The sequence below is a fragment of the Oncorhynchus tshawytscha genome, linkage group LG19 (genome assembly GCF_018296145.1).
Source record: "Oncorhynchus tshawytscha isolate Ot180627B linkage group LG19, Otsh_v2.0, whole genome shotgun sequence".
NCBI classification, from domain to species: domain Eukaryota; kingdom Metazoa; phylum Chordata; class Actinopteri; order Salmoniformes; family Salmonidae; genus Oncorhynchus; species Oncorhynchus tshawytscha.
In genome coordinates, this window is record NC_056447.1 from 20,865,961 (window position 1) to 20,884,962 (window position 19,002).

At 43.3% G+C, this 19,002-nt stretch overlaps 1 protein-coding gene across 4 annotated transcripts in view; it reads right to left on the reverse strand.

Moving 5' to 3' along the window:
- The window catches only part of ntrk3a (neurotrophic tyrosine kinase, receptor, type 3a), a 265,004-nt gene that overhangs the window by 36,135 nt on the left and 209,867 nt on the right, over positions 1-19,002 (reverse strand). For all 4 annotated transcript variants that reach the window (XM_042301457.1, XM_042301456.1, XM_042301455.1 and 1 more), the window contains exon 12: positions 10,325-10,513. In XM_042301457.1, the coding sequence (XP_042157391.1) occupies positions 10,325-10,513 (189 nt within the window). The remainder of the gene's footprint in view (positions 1-10,324; positions 10,514-19,002) is intronic.

The window sequence follows — 19,002 nt, forward strand, 5'->3', positions numbered from 1 at the left end:
AGGTTCTAAAGCTGCAACATCGAGAGCATCCTGACCTGTTGCATCACTGCCTGGTACGGCAATTGCTCGGCCTCCGACCGCAAGGCACTTCAGAGGGTAGTGCGTACGGCCCAGTACATGACTGGGGCAAAGCTGCCTGCCATCCAGGACCTCTACACCAGGCGGTGTCAGAGGAAGGCCCTAAAAAATGTCAAAGACCCCAGCCACCCCAGTCATAGACTGGTCTCTCTACTACCACGTGGCAAGCGATACCAGAGTGCCAAGTCTAGGACAAAAAGGCTTCTCAACAGTTTTTACCCCCAAGCCATAAGACTACTGAACAGGTACCCAAATGGTTACCTGGACTATTTGCATTGTGTTCCCCCCCCAACCCCTCTTTTACGCTGCTGCTACTCTCTGTTTATCTTATATGCATAGTCACTTAACTATACATTCATGTACATACTACCTAAATTGGCCCAACCAACCAGTGCTCCCGCACATTGGCTAACCGGGCTATCTGCATTGTGTCCCACCACCCGCCAACCCCTCTTTCTACGCTTCTGTCACTCTCTGTTCATCATATATGCATAGTCACTTTAACGATACCTACATGTACATACTACCTCAATAAGCCTGACTAACAGGTGTCTGTATATAGCCTTGCTACTCTTTTTTCAAATGTCTTTTTACTGTTGTTTTATTTCTTTACTTACACACACACACACACACACCTTCTTTTTTTGCCGCACCATTGGTTAGAGTCTGTAAGTAAGTATTTCACTATAAGGTCTACACCTGTTGTATTCGGTGCACGTGGCAAATACATTTGCATTATTTGTCATTTTATTTTTCAATGTTGAGGGCAGATGGTGCCCCCCAAAAAATTTTAGAATCCACTGGTCTACATACAGAGCAGAGCACCTTCTCCTCTGGAATCGCTCTTCTCCTCCATGAGATTCATCCAGAGCCCTCTCACCTGAATCCGTGTCAACGTATTTTATTAGATTCTATTTCTCTAATGCAGAGGGGGCAGAATGAATCTCTATCAGCACATTTCCTTCCCAGGCTCTGGCAGACAATGTAGAGCAATCTCTCTTTCAGAGCTGCACTGTTGTCCAGGAGCTTTGGCTGAGGGGATGTTGAAGACCACTATAGCAAACAGAGGGATGCAGAGCATGAAATAGGAAAACAAGCAAAAACACTAGAGAAAAAAAGCATGTTGAAGTGCATCTATGGATTACAAACCTACAGTATCCTACACTAGGAGATGTTCCTGTTGCTTTGTTGAACACTCGATAGCAATTTTCATCATAGGTACACTTCAACTATGACAGACAAAATTAGAAAAATATTTGTGGAAAATAAGTCAATAACAAAAGTTTATCTCAATACTTTGTTTATATACCCTTTGTTGGCAATGACAGAGGTCAAACGTTTTCTGTAAGTCTTCACAAGGTTTTCACACACTGTTGCTGGTATTTTGGACCATTCCTCTATGCAGATATCCTCTAGAGCAGTGATGTTTTGGGGCTGTTGCTAGGCAACACAAACTTTCAACTCCCTCCAAAGATTTTCTATGGGGTTGAGATCTGGAGACTGGCTAGGCCACTCCAGGACCTTGACATGCTTCTTACGAAGCCACTCCTTCGTTGCCCGGGCGGTGTGTTTGGGATCTTGTCATGCTGAAAGGCCCAGCCACATTTCATCTTCAATGCCCTTCCTGATGGAAGGAGATTTTCACTCAAAATCTCATGATACATGGCCCCATTCATTCTTTCCTTTACACAGATCAGTAGTCCTGGTCCCTTTGCAGAAAAACAGCCCCAAAGCATGATGTTTCCACCCCCATGCTTCACAGTAGGTATGGTCTTCTTTGGATGCAACTCAGCATTCTTTGTCCTCCAAACACGACGAGTTGATTTTTTACCAAAAAGTTATATTTTGGTTTCATCTGACCATATGACATTCTCCCAATCTTCTTCTGGACCATCCAAATGCTCTCTAGCAAACTTCAGACGGGCCTGGACATGTACTGGCTTTAAGCAGGGGGACACGTCTGGCACTGCAGGATTTGAGTCCCTGGCGGCATAGTGTGTTACTGATGGTAGGCTTTGTTACTTTGGTCCCAGCTCTCTGCAGGTCATTCACTAGGTCCCCTCGTGTGGTTCTGGGATTTTTGCTCACCGTTCTTGTGATCATTTTGACCCCACGGGGTGAGATCTTGCGTAGAGCCCAAGATCGAGGGAGATTATCAGTTGTCTTGTATGTCTTCCATTTCCTAATAATTGCTCCCACAGTTGATTTCTTCAAACTAAGCTGCTTACCTATTGCAGATTCAGTCTTCCCTGCCTGGCGCAGGTCTACAATTTTGTTTCTGGTGTCCTTTGACAGCTCTTTGGTCTTGGCCATAGTGGAGTTTGGAGTGTGACTGTTTGAGGTTGTGGACAGGTGTCTTTTATATTGATAACAAGTTCAAACAGGTGCCATAAATACAGGTAACGAGTGGAGGACAGAGGAGCCTCTTAAAGAAGAAGTTACAGGTCTGTGAGAGCCAGAAATCTTGCTTGTTTGTAGGTGACCAAATACTTATTTTCCACCATCATTTGCAAATAAATTCATTCAAAATCCTACAATGTGATTTTCTGGATTTTTTTTTTCATTTTGTCTGTCATAGTTGAAGTGTACCTATGATGAAAATTACAGGCCTGTCTCGTCTTTTTGAGTGGGAGAACTTGCACAATTGGTGGCTGACTAAATACTTTTTTGCCCCACTGTACATGTGGTACAATACCCTCAAACTTGCTGATCCAGTCAAAGGTCAAATTAGTTGGATTTTCCATTGCTCGTACACACAATATCACAGTGAACGCCGCCATACTGTATTACCCAGCTTACTCACGAAAACATATATTACTCACGATACCACACATATTATGTGCTATGGGATGGTGGTGTTGACAGAAGGAGAGATCAAGGAGAGACAGACACACAGAGAGGATATCATAGTTGGGTGATGCTGGGAAAGTGTGTATTCAGAAAGTCTTGAGGGGAAACAAAAGGCAGGGCAATTCACGCCTGCCGTTGAAACCTGGATGCTGAACAGCACTGTAAGCAAACACGACAATCACATGAATAAAGAATGAGCTGTAAAGCGTGAGCAGTGGTGTGTGAAAAACACGTCTCATTGTGTCTGGAGAGGCTTGTGAGGAAGGAAACAGCAGGCCTCACTTCAGGGCATTACAACCATCCAAGGTTGGTTGGAAGATTGTAATGTATGTATGAAGAGGGCCGAACATACGGAGCATCTGGAGTCAGTGCCAACCCCCTCAGCAAGGCTCTTCACATGACAAAACAGGCAATGATGAAGCCAAGTCCAGACTGGAAAATCATCATCATGTGGTTATAGTGTGCTTACGAATAGTTAATCAATATTGAAGAAAAATGTTAGAATATTAACCTGAGGGTTAACGAGACACTGACCCTCGACCCACTGACCCTCGCCTTCCAACACCTGTCGGTGTTTTTATGCCCTTGTTGTTCTTTAAAGTGTGTCTCATAATTATGTCAGAACAGGGCTGATGGAAAAGCTCCTTAAAAGCTCCAATGCATTCAAATGTATATTTGTATATATCTGAATAGTAGCAGGGGTGGCTAATACAGGTCATGTACTCAAACGGACTTGAATTTACTTTGGAGTGAACCAGCAGGGTAACACTCAACACCCACCTCAGCTTGGTGAAATTGAATGGCCTCAAGTACAGATGTTGGGGAGATCAAGTTGAGTCAAATTGCGCAAGTCTAAATGTTTTTTGGGCTGAAACAGCATGCTGTTGCATGCTATAGAGACTCTGCACGCAGTCTGTGTCGCATAAACTTTATACCGTGTGTCATCACCATGAGTGTACAAATCACACACATCATCTGCTGATACAAGGGCTATAATTTGACTGAAACATAGAATGTCCAACTCTACCTATCACTTATCAGAACCACTTTAACAAGTGACTGGGGAATGGCAAGCACAGATTTCCTGAACAGAAGCTGTGCTATGTGAAATACAATATGAAATATCCTGAAGTCATTCTTAAGTACAAAACATTCTCCTGCTGTTCGTTTGATTCATCAAAGTGGAGCCTGTACGCTCGATATGTGATGCTTCAGTATTTCATTTGGAGTTTGACAAATTAAAAGTTGAAACTCTCCCACGAGTCTAGCATGTTATCAAACTGTTATTGAGACACTATCAAGGTCATATTGACTTTCTGACTTGTGCACTGTAGCAGACGTTGCATCCATGGATGGGATACAGTAGCCCAGCAGGAGGTGGAGCGCAGAGCAAGGTTACAGTCTGCGGTGTGGTGGCCGTTATGCCACTGGGTTGCAATTAGAATGCTTTTAAGGAGTTGAGAGACTCACGTTGGCATACATAGAGCTACGTTAACTAATTCACTTCAAGGAAGAAATTAGAGGCAGAAAGAATTAAGCAATGGATTAAGTAACACATAACCAGCAAGCGATGAGATGCTTGACCTGTTGATCACAATACTGTATGTTCAGTAATGTATGAGAAAAGGGCTTCAACCATGAAGGATACTACAGCTGATTACTCTCCTTTTATCCTAACAAATGTCCTACAAAATATGTTTATTTTCTCAAGAGGCTAGTTGTTTACTTCAAGATAACCCAGAACTCCCACATTCATCCTTAAATTGAGCATACACATTGCTGTGTTGTTTTCCGGACGACGGGGCTCCTTGGGTGTTGTTTTGGGCCTAAATCCAACAGATGAAGACAGAGATGGATGAGGGAAGAGGCCACGACATCTGGCTATGGGTGATGGAGCAGGGTTACAGCCAATCTCTGATATTGATTGCATCTAGACAAAATGAATCTCTTGCTCATGATCTCTCTGTAGGGGACAGCCATTAGTGAACTGGTGCTGGGGGTATAGAGAAGGGAAGAGAGTGAAGCAGGGGGCAAACAGGCACTAACACATGGTATCAGGTTGTGAATACTGTTATCACCTTGCAACATAAAATGACCTGCCTAAAGAAAAGGAGATGAGAAAATGTTGTGAGTGAGTGAGTCCTCTCGTAACAATATTGTCTTTTACTTCTTGATAACCTTTGTCATTGCTACCATTCCCTACAGACAGACAATTCTTTGAGGTGATTTGAAATGCTTCTGGCCTGAAGCTCTTCAAGTGATTACTTCTCAAATAAATCAATTTAGACAACACCTCTTCACTAGCCTTATCTGCATTTCATCATGAATATTTTAAAGGAGCTCATTACAAAAAGCTAGAAAAATAAAACCATTCTTTAACTTAATCTGGCATAGAACCAGTTTCATTAAAACACCAAGTTGTCTGAAGAGGTACAAGTCATAGCCAGACCTGTCCTCTGTCTCCTGCCTTTATGTCACTAATAAGGATTCATTTCCCAAAGACTTTTCACCTGCAGGTGATGGGAAGAAAACCCAGCTGACCACAAGGTGTGCTCCTTCTGACTGGGCACAGGCTCTGACCACAACGAAACTGATGATGAAAAGACATTTAATCAAACCATTTCCTTGATTAATTAAGGCAATGTCAATCTAACTGCACATTCTGAGGTTGATGGTGCTGTGAACAAATATGAATGATCACAAATCATAGTAATTCGCTATTCTAACAGAGGGAGTATGTAGGTACATGTACATTTCCATTGAAACATACAGTATTGAGCATCTTGTATTAAATAAGATCCAAGACCGACGTATAAATGATCAATGAAAGCCACGTGTGTGTACAACACTGGATGTAGCCACTGGATTTACTGTTGCAGTCGGAGTAAATTAAAAAAATATTAGCGGTGATAACCATACGAGGTGACTTCCATGATGGATCTGATTCTTCATCTGCTGCGGCATTAGACTGGCTGAGGGGCATGCTATGATTTATGTTTCTATAAAGACATGTGGAAAACCACCCCTGTGAAATGACTGAGTGCTATCAGTGTTCTCCATGCTCTCTGAGCTCGAGGCAGTCAAAGAAAATAACGACAACGCTTTCGGGGACATGGATTTCTACTAGAACTCAAGTCTTGCTGTAATTAAGTTTAAAAAGCCCTGGAGTGAGCTGGGCAAGGTTTGCTGTTGTCTCTGCTGAGAGAAAGTTAGCATCTTTATGGTTACATTTTTTTAAAATCTACATTGAGCTAAAGTAAGTCTGTTATCTTTCTATATCGAACAAATCTGTCAGAGTGACCATCGAGTTCTTGGTCACCTCCCCAACTAAGGCCCCCCAAAAATCCCAAAAACCGGTTTGGGGTATTGTGTGTAGATTGCTGAGAAAAAATATATTTGTAATCATTTTTAGAATAAGGCTGTAACGTAACAAAATGTGGAAAAAGTCAAGGGGACTGAATACTTTCCGGAAGCATTGTATATTTAGAAGATATGATGGCTCTATAAATGTTTGAAGAACATTATACCCATTTGCACTAAAGAGGATGATATGTGACGATTGCTTTTCTAAAAATACCAAGGAATAGAGCTCATTAAGATATCAAGCTTTTAAGCTCAAAAAGTAATTTCACAGTGAATTTCACTGCGCTGTGGACGACGGTAGTCAACAGTGTGTATATGCTTATTGCGTTCTACTCCGCTGATCTCCGAGGAAAGAAACCCCCATTGTTCAGTGCCTTTTGAAGGATAATGTAGATCTCGATTTTCCTCTATTGATTGGTTGAATAAATATCCTTGCCTACTTAAAGCCCATAAGGTCAGCTTTATCCAAGCAGTGTTTCTCTGAGTGTTTGTCTAGGGTTTTGGGTCTCTCATATTACACTGTAAAATACCATTTACATTAGATATTACATGCAGTACATATGGCATTTTTACTTCATTGTCATCCCCATCTGATTTGGATCCTGGTGTACTATATAATGCATGTTCAAAGTTCAATATACTACATCTTAATGATTTGTTTTGTTGTACAAAAAATACAGTATGCAAGCCATCACATGCAGAGACACACACGCATACATAGAGATGAACAGTCACACAGACATGCATGCACGCGCACACACATGCACGCGCGCACACACACGCACGCGCGCACACACATGCACGCGCACACACATGCACGCGCACACACATGCACGCGCACACACATGCACACACAGAGACAGACAGACCCTGATGGATTATAACTCAGACACGTTGGCTTAAAAGATTCATGCAATGTATAATGTATAACTCCTGTAATTTCAGTTTCAGTACTAAATGTGATTTCCTTCCTCTCATTGTGTCTCCCTTCGGAACCCTGTCAGTCTCCCAAGTCTGAAATAGAATTGGAGGTGTGTGTGTGTGTGTGTGTGTGTGTGTGTGTGTGTGTGTGTGTGTGTGTGTGTGTGTGTGTGTGTGTGTGCCCTTACTCCAATTTGTTTGCTTTTCAGCTTAAATTTCACGTGAAACCATATTCCATTTAGAGTTCACACGTTAACACCACCTTTTCACCTGAGGAGAATAAACATGTTGTTTTCACCTCTCGTGAATTTTCAGGTTCACATGTAAGAAAACTTCACACGTAGATTCAATAAAACGCCTCCCTCTATTTCCCTATCTTTTTCTGTCACCCTGACCTTTGCTTTCGCTGCCTTTTTTCCCCCAATTGCAAGTTTTGGCACAGTGATTCCAGCAACATAGCACCCACTGCTGATTTGCCTCTGAAGCTAAGCAGGGTCAGTCCTGGTCTGTGCCTGGATGGAAGACCAGGTGGAGCTGGAAATGGAGAAAGTCACTGGTATCTGAAAACCAGTGTTTTTTTCCAAGTGTGTGCGTGCATGCGTGTGTGTGCAAGCATGCGTGTGCCTGCAGGGGCAGGTGTGTGAGCTGTAAACCACTAATTTAGTTAAACATAGCTCCGCTGTCTCTGATGAGAACCGTGACTGCGGGAGAGTGCCAGTTACTCATCTTTACCCAGAGCTTATGAATTCACATCACGTCCTGTAGCATGTCCCCTGTATAACATGACAAATCCTGCTGCTTTACACGCCATTCATGATGTGCTTCTCTCTCCACAGCCACAAGGCACTACTTGAATTGGTATCAGATGGAACAGCGGATATTGGCTTGGTTTGCCTCTGTGTGCCTCCCATCATTTTTCACCGGTTTCTCTTTTTTCTAGCAAGGTTTCACGGAAATGTGAACAATTAGTGTCTCAAGGAGATCCGGACCTTAGCCACATTTAGTATTGACCCAATTACAAGTGTGATCATGCCAGGTCAGATATAAACGTAGCCTGCTGCTACAGAGTAATGTTACATTCTGGAGCCTAACGTCAAAGGCAGAGGTGGTAATAGTGCGATATATAAAATGCTGTACTATTACATGGCTAATGAGACCTGCTAAATGACTCGTGCATAACATAGCACTGAAAGCACCTGCAGACAAACGAAGCCCTCAGCTACAAATTCCCTTCAAAACCCAAGATATTTCAAAACAGTGAAAAGCACAGTTTGTATTTTTCAGACGGAGACATACAGTAATTCCAATCAGTCTTTATGGGGATACACTCAATAAATTACGTTAAAAAAGCTGGGGCAGAGATCAAAGCAGTAATCAATACTGCACAGCATTAGTTAATGTAATCAGCTCTTAATTCTTCTTCAAGGGATATCAAAATGGGGATGACGTTACTGGGGGTTCAACTTCAAACGAATCCAATAGCGGCAACATTTGAGAGCAAACAAATACATTATTTAGAGTTAAATGGAGATAAGAGCTGCTTGGATACACACGACATGGAGAACAATGAGCGGATATGGCAGCCGCTATAGTCTGCATTCAGACACAGGTTTCTGGAACCCTCGAGAGGATGATTCATCAGACGCCATCTTTAGAGTCAGATACATTAAGCTGATTTGACAAATCTAACTCACTTCAGGAAGGGTTCCTACAAAAGAGAGCAGCTGGAAATGGATACACTGCCAATGCAGAGGTAGGAAATAAAGGACACAAACACATCTGCGCAAAAGCAGTAAATCCAATTTTGAATCATGATTATGATGTGGCTCATATGAAGCGCAGCATAGCGCTACCTGCAGAGTTAAGACTGCGAACTGGGCAATACCTCGAAATCCCAAAGACTGAAACATTCCCAGATGAGGAAGGATCAAGACCAGATGGAAAATGAAGAAACTTTCACAGGACGTCATGCATAAGGCCGTCTGACATCGTCACGGTCGTCACGGTCGTGATAATGGAAACACCAAGGGGCAGCGTGATTTGATTTCCACATCCTTTTATTAACTGAACCTTCTCAACAAAACAATCAACGAACGACAGTGACCAACCAGCACGCACATCATCACTCAACAAAACAATATCCCACAAATGCAGGTGGGAACAGGGACACCTTAAGTATGAGCGCCAATTAGAGACAACGAATATCAGCTGCCTCTATAATTGGGAACCATACCAAGAGCAACAACATAGAAATGCACCTCCTAGAACACCTCCTAGTCAAGCCCTGACCTACAACACCATAGAGAACCAAGGGCTTTCTATGGTCAGGGCGTGACAGACATGTATAATTTACGTATGATTTTATCTACACTGAGTGTTCAAAACATTAAGAACACCTGCTCTTTCCATGACAAACTGACCAGGTGAATCCAGGTGAAAACTATGATCCCTTATTAATGTCACTTGTTAAATCCACTTCAATCAGAGTAGATGAAAGGTTAAAAAAGTGTTTTTAAGCCTTGAGACAATTGAAACATAGATTGTGTTGATGTGCCATTCAGAGGGTGAATGGGAAAGACAAAATATTTAATTGCCTTTGAATGGAGTATGGTTGTAGGTGCCAGGCACACTGGTTCAAGTGTGTCAAGAACTGCAACGCTGCTGGGTTTTTCACACTCAGCAGTTTCCCGTGTGTATCAAAAAGTGCCCACTACTCAAACGACATCCAGCCAATTGGAGTCATCATGGGCAGCATCCCTGTGGAATGCTTTCGAAGAGTCCATGCCCTGACGAATTGAGGCTGTTCTGAGGGCAAAGGTGCAGTGCAACTCTATATTAGGAAGGTGTTCCTAATGTTTGGTATGCTCACTGTATATCCTATGAATAAATTATTGAATAAAAAATGGTCACACCTACAATGAGACATATGGTGCTGCTTCCCTCTAATATAGAAAAACACTTTAAGTCTTTCAAGGTAGGCCTAAATGAATTATTCTGTGTGAATGGATACAGAGGGCACATTGGACCTTGGGCTACACCTAGCCCATGTTGGTAGGGACAGACATAGGGATGATTAAAAACCTGAAAGTCAACAGAGCTGGTGTGTACTCACAGGTAGCAGGCTTGTTACAGTTGTGTCCGTGTCTGAAGTACTGTGGGTTCTCAATGACAGGGATACGGGTCATCCCGATGACCACAGCGTCTGGTCCAGCGTCAAGGGTACAGGGGGTGATGATGCCATGGTTGACATGGTGCAGGGGGCTGGCCGAGTCCTCCTCACCACTGATCACTGCTACTGGTCCTGAGGGGAGAATAGAGAATAGTGACATGTCCTAAAGCATTTGATCATCCTAAAGCCTATTTGAATTTTTACTTAATTGAAAGGGGAGAGCGAGAGAAAGCGAGAGAGCGTGAAAGAGAGCGAGAGAGAGCAGAGGGAGAGAATAGGAAGCAGAGAGGAGAGGGACTCTGTCAGACAGACAGACGTCATACAAAGAAATGCCATTACCCAAACATCATGGCTGCAGTTTAATCAAAATAGAATGCTGGAGGATAAATAAATGAGTTGGGCCATTCATAATGTATTAATATGTCTGAAAGCAATAAGCAGGCAGGCTCATTTGTCAGTATAAGAATTATCTCTGTACGCCTCAGCTCAGTTGCCCTCGGAATACTTTAAGGAATCTAAACAAGTATTAACTTGCTTAGACTAAGTATGAACCAAACAGTCTTTGATACAATGGCCCTGGGCCACTATTATCCGTAAAATTCTAATCCTCACCCAGCCCTCACATTTCTCAATGTCCCATTCACCTCATACTCACTCTAACTGCTCTGTGCTCCTCCTCTGACAGAGCCGTGAGAAAACGGGAACAGGCAATAAATAGTAGTGTACATCCCAAGTCATTGTTTGATGAACGGCAGATATTTGACAGTGTGTACTGTACATAGTGATAGATTGAGGCACAAAACAAGCTCTACTAAATGGATCCAATTCATTAGCAGTTCAGTGTACAGTCACTGCAAGCTGACACGCACAACATCCTGGCTTGACAAGCGATCAGGGAAGACAGATAGAATTCATGGACCCCTCCATATGAAAGGTCAAGCGTTCAGACATAGGAGGTAGGGTCAACAGGCAATAGACTGACATAACATAGACACACACTGCTTGTTTGAACCCCCTTTCATACTAAGGTCAAATCCATGTGGACACATAGGCTCCAACAAGCATACACTCTTAGAATAAAAGGTGTTATCTAGAAGCAAAAAGTGTTATTCGGCTGTCCCCTTAGCGGAACCCTTTGAAGAACCATTTTCGGTTCCATGTAGGCCCTTTTCCACAGAGGGTTCTACATGAAACCCAAAAGGGTTCTATGTGGAACCAAAAAAGTTTCTCCAATGGGGACAGTGTAGCATTATGGCACAAGGGCAATGCAATTGACACAGCATCAACAGCAGAGAGAAATCATGTGATTCCACCACACCTACTAGACAAGAGCCAATCTCCCCACATGCAATCTACAAATGGTTAGTGTTGTGGGTCAAAGGGATGAGAGAAATAAGAAAATTCTCAGCTCCTCAAAAGGTTAAAAAAAATTGATTTACTCTTAAAAAAATGCATTATGACGTGTTAATGTCTTTGTGCGTCAGGGATATAATACAATATGGTGCAAGAAGTAAATCAAATCAAATCAAATCAAATCAAATCAAATTTTATTTGTCACATACACATGGTTAGCAGATGTTAATGCGAGTGTAGCGAAATGCTTGTGCTTCTAGTTCCGACAATGCAGTAATAACGAGCAAGTAATCTAACTAACAATTCCAAAAAAAAACTACTGTCTTATACACAGTGTAAGGGGATAAAGAATATGTACATAAGGATATATGAATGAGTGATGGTACAGAGCAGCATAGGCAAGATACAGTAGATGATATCGAGTACAGTATATACATATGAGATAAGTATGTAAACCAAGTGGCATAGTTAAAGTGGCTAGTGATACATGTATTACATAAGGATGCAGTCGATGATATAGAGTACAGTATCAACGTATGCATATGAGATGAACAATGTAGGGTAAGTAACATTATATAAGGTAGCATTGTTTAAAGTGGCTAGTGATATATTTACATAATTTCCCATCAATTCCCATGATTAAAGTGGCTGGAGTAGAGTCAGTGTCATTGACAGTGTGTTGGCAGTAGCCACTCAATGTTAGTGGTGGCTGTTTAACAGTCTGATGGCCTTGAGATAGAAGCTGTTTTTCAGTCTCTCGGTCCCAGCTTTGATGCACCTGTACTGACCTCGCCTTCTGGATGACAGCGGGGTGAACAGGCAGTGGCTCGGGTGGTTGATGTCCTTGATGATCTTTATGGCCTTCCTGTAGCATCGGGTGGTGTAGGTGTCCTGGAGGGCAGGTAGTTTGCCCCCGGTGATGCGTTGTGCAGACCTCACTACCCTCTGGAGAGCCTTACGGTTGAGGGCGGTGCAGTTGCCATACCAGGCGGTGATACAGCCCGCCAGGATGCTCTCGATTGTGCATCTGTAGAAGTTTGTGAGTGCTTTTGGTGACAAGCCAAATTTCTTCAGCCTCCTGAGGTTGAAGAGGCGCTGCTGCGCCTTCCTCACGATGCTGTCTGTGTGAGTGGACCAATTCAGTTTGTCTGTGATGTGTATGCCGAGGAACTTAAAACTTGCTACCCTCTCCACTACTGTTCCATCGATGTGGATGGGGGTGTTCCCTCTGCTGTTTCCTGAAGTCCACAATCATCTCCTTAGTTTTGTTGACGTTGAGTGTGAGGTTATTTTCCTGACACCACACTCCGAGGGCCCTCACCTCCTCCCTGTAGGCCGTCTCGTCGTTGTTGGTAATCAAGCCTACCACTGTTGTGTCGTCCGCAAACTTGATGATTGAGTTGGAGGCGTGCATGGCCACGCAGTCGTGGGTGAACAGGGAGTACAGGAGGGGGCTCAGAACGCACCCTTGTGGGGCCCCAGTGTTGAGGATCAGCGGGGAGGAGATGTTGTTGCCTACCCTCACCACCTGGGGGCGGCCCGTCAGGAAGTCCAGTACCCAGTTGCACAGGGCGGGGTCGAGACCCAGGGTCTCGAGCTTGATGACGAGCTTGGAGGGTACTATGGTGTTGAATGCCGAGCTGTAGTCGATGAACAGCATTCTCACATAGGTATTCCTCTTGTCCAGATGGGTTAGGGCAGTGTGCAGTGTGGTTGAGATTGCATCGTCTGTGGACCTATTTGGGCGGTAAGCAAATTGGAGTGGGTCAAGGGTGTCAGGTAGGGTGGAGGTGATATGGTCCTTGACTAGTCTCTCAAAGCACTTCATGATGACGGATGTGAGTGCTACGGGGCGGTAGTCGTTTAGCTCAGTTACCTTAGCTTTCTTGGGAACAGGAACAATGGTGGCCCTCTTGAAGCATGTGGGAACAGCAGACTGGTATAGGGATTGGTTGAATATGTCCGTAAACACACCGGCCAGCTGGTCTGCGCATGCTCTGAGGGCGCGGCTGGGGATGCCGTCTGGGCCTGCAGCCTTGCGAGGGTTAACACGTTTAAATGTCTTACTCACTTCGGCTGCAGTGAAGGAGAGACCGCATGATTCCGTTGCAGGCCGTGTCAGTGGCACTGTATTGTCCTCAAAGCGGGCAAAAAGTTATTTAGTCTGCCTGGGAGCAAGACATCCTGGTCCGTGACTGGGCTGGGTTTCTTCCTGTAGTCCGTGATTGACTGTAGACCCTGCCACATACCTCTTGTGTCTGAGCCGTTGAATTGAGATTCTACTTTGTCTCTGTACTGGCGCTTAGCTTGTTTGATAGCCTTGCGGAGGGAATAGCTGCACTGTTTGTATTCAGTCATGTTACCAGACACCTTGCCCTGATTAAAAGCAGTGGTTCGTGCCTTCAGTTTCACACGAATGCTGCCATCAATCCACGGTTTCTGGTTAGGGAATGTTTTAATCGTTGCTATGGGAACGACATCTTCAACGCACGTTCTAATGAACTCGCACACCGTATCAGCGTATTCGTCAATGTTGTTGTCTGACGCAATACGAAACATCTCCCAGTCCACGTGATGGAAGCAGTCTTGGAGTGTGGAGTCAGCTTGGTCGGACCAGCGTTGGACAGACCTCAGCGTGGGAGCTTCTTGTTTTAGTTTCTGTCTGTAGGCAGGGATCAACAAAATGGAGTCGTGGTCAGCTTTTCCGAAAGGGGGCGGGGCAGGGCCTTATATGCGTCGCGGAAGTTAGAGTAACAATGATCCAGGGTCTTTCCACCCCTGGTTGCGCAATCAATATGCTGATAAAAATTTAGGGAGTCTTGTTTTCAGATTAGCCTTGTTAAAATCCCCAGCTACAATGAATGCAGCCTCCGGATAAATCGTTTCCAGTTTGCAGAGAGTTAAATAAAGTTCGTTCAGAGCCATCGATGTGTCTGCTTGGGGGGATATATACGGCTGTGATTATAATCGAAGAGAATTCTCTTGGTAGATAATGCGGTCTACATTTGATTGTGAGGAATTCTAAATCAGGTGAACAGAAGGATTTGAGTTCCTGTATGTTTCCTTCATCACACCATGTCACGTTGGCCATAAGGCATACGCCCCCGCCCGTCTTCTTACCAGAGAGATGTTTGTTTCTGTCGGCGCGATGCGTGGAGAAACCCGCTGGCTGCACCGCTTCGGATTGCGTCTCTCCAGTGAGCCATGTTTCCGTGAAGCAGAGAACGTTACAGTCTCTGATGTCCCTCTGGAATGCTACCCTTGCTCGGATTTCATCAACCTTGTTGTCAAGAGACTGGACATTGGCAAGAAGAATGCTGGGGAGTGGTGCACGATGTGCCCGTCTCCGGAGTCTGACCAGAAGACCGCTTCGTTTCCCTCTTTTTCTGAGTCGTTTTTTTTTTGGTCGCTGCATGTGATCCACTCGGTTACACTGGTTGTAAGGCAGAACTCAGGATCCGCATCGCGAAAAACATATTCTTGGTCGTACTGATGGTGAGTTGACGCTGATCTTATATTCAGTAGTTCTTGTCGGCTGTATGTAAAGAAACCTAAGATGACCTGGGGTACTAGTGTAAGAAATAACACGTAAAAAAACAAAAAACTGCATAGTTTCCTAGGAACGCGAAGCGAGGCGGCCATCTCTGTCGGCGCCGGAAGTAAACATCTCCTCTCCAGAAATCCAATACGATACAGGAAGTAAACATCTCCTCTCCAGAAATCCGATACGATACAGGAAGTATACATCTGTCCAGAAATCCAATATGATACAGGAAGTATACATCTGTCCAGAAATCCAATACGATACAGGAAGTATACATCTCTCCAGAAATCCAATACAATACAGGAAGTAAACATCTCCTCTCCAGGAATCCAATACGATACAGGAAGTATACATCTCTCCAGAAATCCAATACGATACAGGAAGTAAACATCTCCTCTCCAGAAATCCAATACGATACAGGAAGTATACATCTCTCCAGAAATCCAATACGATACAGGAAGTAAACATCTCCTCTCCAGAAATCCAATACGATACAGGAAGTATACATCTCTCCAGAAATCCAATACGATACAGGAAGTATACATCTCTCCAGAAATCCAATATGATACAGGAAGTATACATCTGTCCAGAAATCCAATATGATACAGGAAGTATGCATCTCTCCAGAAATTCAATACGATACAGGAAGCACACATCTCTCCAGAAATCCAATACGATACAGGAAGTAAACATCTCTCCAGAAATCCAATACGATACAGGAAGTAAACATCTCCTCTCCAGAAATCCAATACGATACAGGAAGTAAACATCTCCTCTCCAGAAATCCAATACGATACAGGAAGTATACATCTCCTCTCCAGAAATACAATATGATACAGGAAGTATACATCTCTTCAGAAATCCAATACGATAGAGCAAGTAAACATCTCCTCTCCATAAATCCAATACGATACAGGAAGTATACATCTCCTCTCCAGAAATCCAATACAGGATGTATACATCTCCTCTCCAGAAATACAATATGATACAGGAAGTATACATCTCCTCTCCAGAAATGCAATATGATACAGGAAGTATACATCTCCTCTCCAGAAATGCAATATGATACAGGAAGTATACATCTCCTCTCCAGAAATGCAATATGATACAGGAAGTATACATCTCCTCTCCAGAAATACAATAGAAATACACCGAAATGAGTAGGAATATGATTTAAAGATTTCCATTTTTCTGTGCAATCACCATTTTGCTCATCTCTCAGACAGTCATAAACGTCTGAGTAGAGAGTGAAAAGAACAAACTCTATTACGCAGCATATGCAAAGTTCTGCAGGAAAATGATAATAATGTCAGTAACAATTTTGGTTATCAACATGCACTGCAAGTGTTTTCCATCTCCCTTCACAATGCAATATCCATCACTGTTTGCTTAAATTCAAGACAAGAACATTGGGACAATTTGATGAAGTCAATTTTCACAGTAACTTCCAACATAACTTGCAACTGATCTAATCAGCAACACACCATCGACAGACGGGGTACCATCTATCTCAGATAACTGAAAGTCTTCCACAACAGGCCCTTCTTGACAACACCCCGAGAGGATCCCCATTTAGAATCAGCGGCATTAATAGATGAACCTGCATAGTGCATTAATCAAACAATGCTCAGGGTTTATGACGTTGAGAGAAGAATGTTATGCTGTAACAGTGTAAATCAGCTCAGTGGTGGCCTGTGGAGTGGGGGTGTATCTTTCTCTCTCTGAGTTGACAACTAAAGCAAAGCCCCTCTGTGCAGCTCAAACAAATGTGATTACTGTGGGAGCCTCCCATGGCGTCTGCGATGCCAAGTCTGTGGTAAGACAGAGGCAACTCAGCTGAACTGCCACCGGATTGGCTACTTATTTCTTGTGTTCAAATAGTCACCCAGGAAAAGGAAGGAAGGAAACAGCGCAACAAAAAGACCATCTATTGGATGCCTAAGTTGAACCCTCTTATTTGCTTTTCGACTCATTAAACCGTCACACAATCAAACAAAGAATTGTTAGATTAATAAATATACAAACATGTTTCTAGTGTAAACATCCTAACTTATATGCACTATTTCTATAGAGATAATGATTCATTATAAATTGAAGCAAGGAAGCGTGGAATGTGATATTCATACACCTACCATACAGCACTCTTCACTAACACAACAATGTCACAGACATGACACTGGTGGCACTGCAGTGATGTACCTACAGTACGGTATGCAAGGTTGCTTGCTCTTGAGTGCCTTTGCTCATGTCTCTTGCTTACCTTCCAAGGCCTGTTGGGTGTATGCTGTCGGTTTTGATGTCTTTATAATTATCCACATGACTAACTAAGACCAGCAGGGCACTGACAGGATAACAAGCCCACATAACTCTGCCTAACAAAGGCTCTGTCAATCAGGGTGAACCAACAGTGGAGCAGAAATCAATGCTGGGCTATCAATGTGGTGGGCCTTTAGTGAGTCTCTGTGAAACAGGAACATAATACTGTCTAAGATGCTGTGTGACAGACAGTATGCTGGGCCAATCAGGGGCCAACACATGAAGAAGGGTTCAGGACGGTAGGAAGCATAATCACAGTAATCAGAAGGCTGATGTGTGGTTTCCATCAGACCATTATTGGCATCTAAAGCACTTTAATGATTAATGGGCAACATTCTGTTGCACCAACACTGAGGTAAAATGTCACCACTCAAAAACCTTTTAGAACATGAAAATTCCTGAAATTACCAGATAATCATTAGGATTATGAACATATTCTTATAGCGTACGGTAGCACATCACTTCTGGACAGTGGTAAGCTGTGATGAACCACAGTCTAAATATATATGCACATTTTTATCAAAACATGATTCATTTTCAAGATCTGTAATGGAGAATTCATACCAAATGATCTTCAGGAAAGTATTTTTAAAAATTATTATAAATATAAACTAAATAAAAATTACTTCACAGATCTTCATTGTAAATGGTTTAAACACTGTTTCCCATGCTTGTTCAATGAACCGTAAACAATTAATGAACATGCACCTGTGGAACGGTCGTTAAGACACTTACAGTGTCACAACAGCTTACAGACGGTAGACAATTAAGGTCACAGTTATTAAAACTTAGGGAAAACTTAGGAAACTAAAGAGCCCTTTCTACTGACTCTGAAAAACACCAAAATAAATATGCCCAGTGTCCCTGCTCATCTGCCTGAACGTGCCTTAGGTATGCTGCAAGGAGGCATGAGGACTGCAGATGTGGCCAGGTCAATAAATTGCTATGTCTCTACTGAGAGACGCCTAAGACAGCGCTACAGGTAGACAGGACGGACAGCTGAAAGGGGAGGCTTGCAAGCCAAAGAACACCATCCCAACCGTGAAGCACGGGGTGGTAGCATCATGTTGTGGGGTGCTTTGATGCAAGGACTGGTGCACTTCACAAAATAGATGGCATCATGAGGTAAGGCACTTCTGTAGATATATTGAAGCAACATCTCAAGACAGTCAGGAAGATCAGTCAGGAAGTTAAAGCTTGGTCGCAAATGGGTCTTCCAAATGGACAATGACCCTAGCATACTTCCAAAGTTGTTGCAAAATGGCTTAAGGACAACAAAGTCAAGGTATTGGAGTGGCCATCACAAAGCCCTGACCTCAATCCTATAGAAAATGTGTGGGCAGAACTGAAAAGGCGTGTGTGAGCAAGAAGGCCTACAAACCTGACTCCGTTACACCAGCTCTGTCTG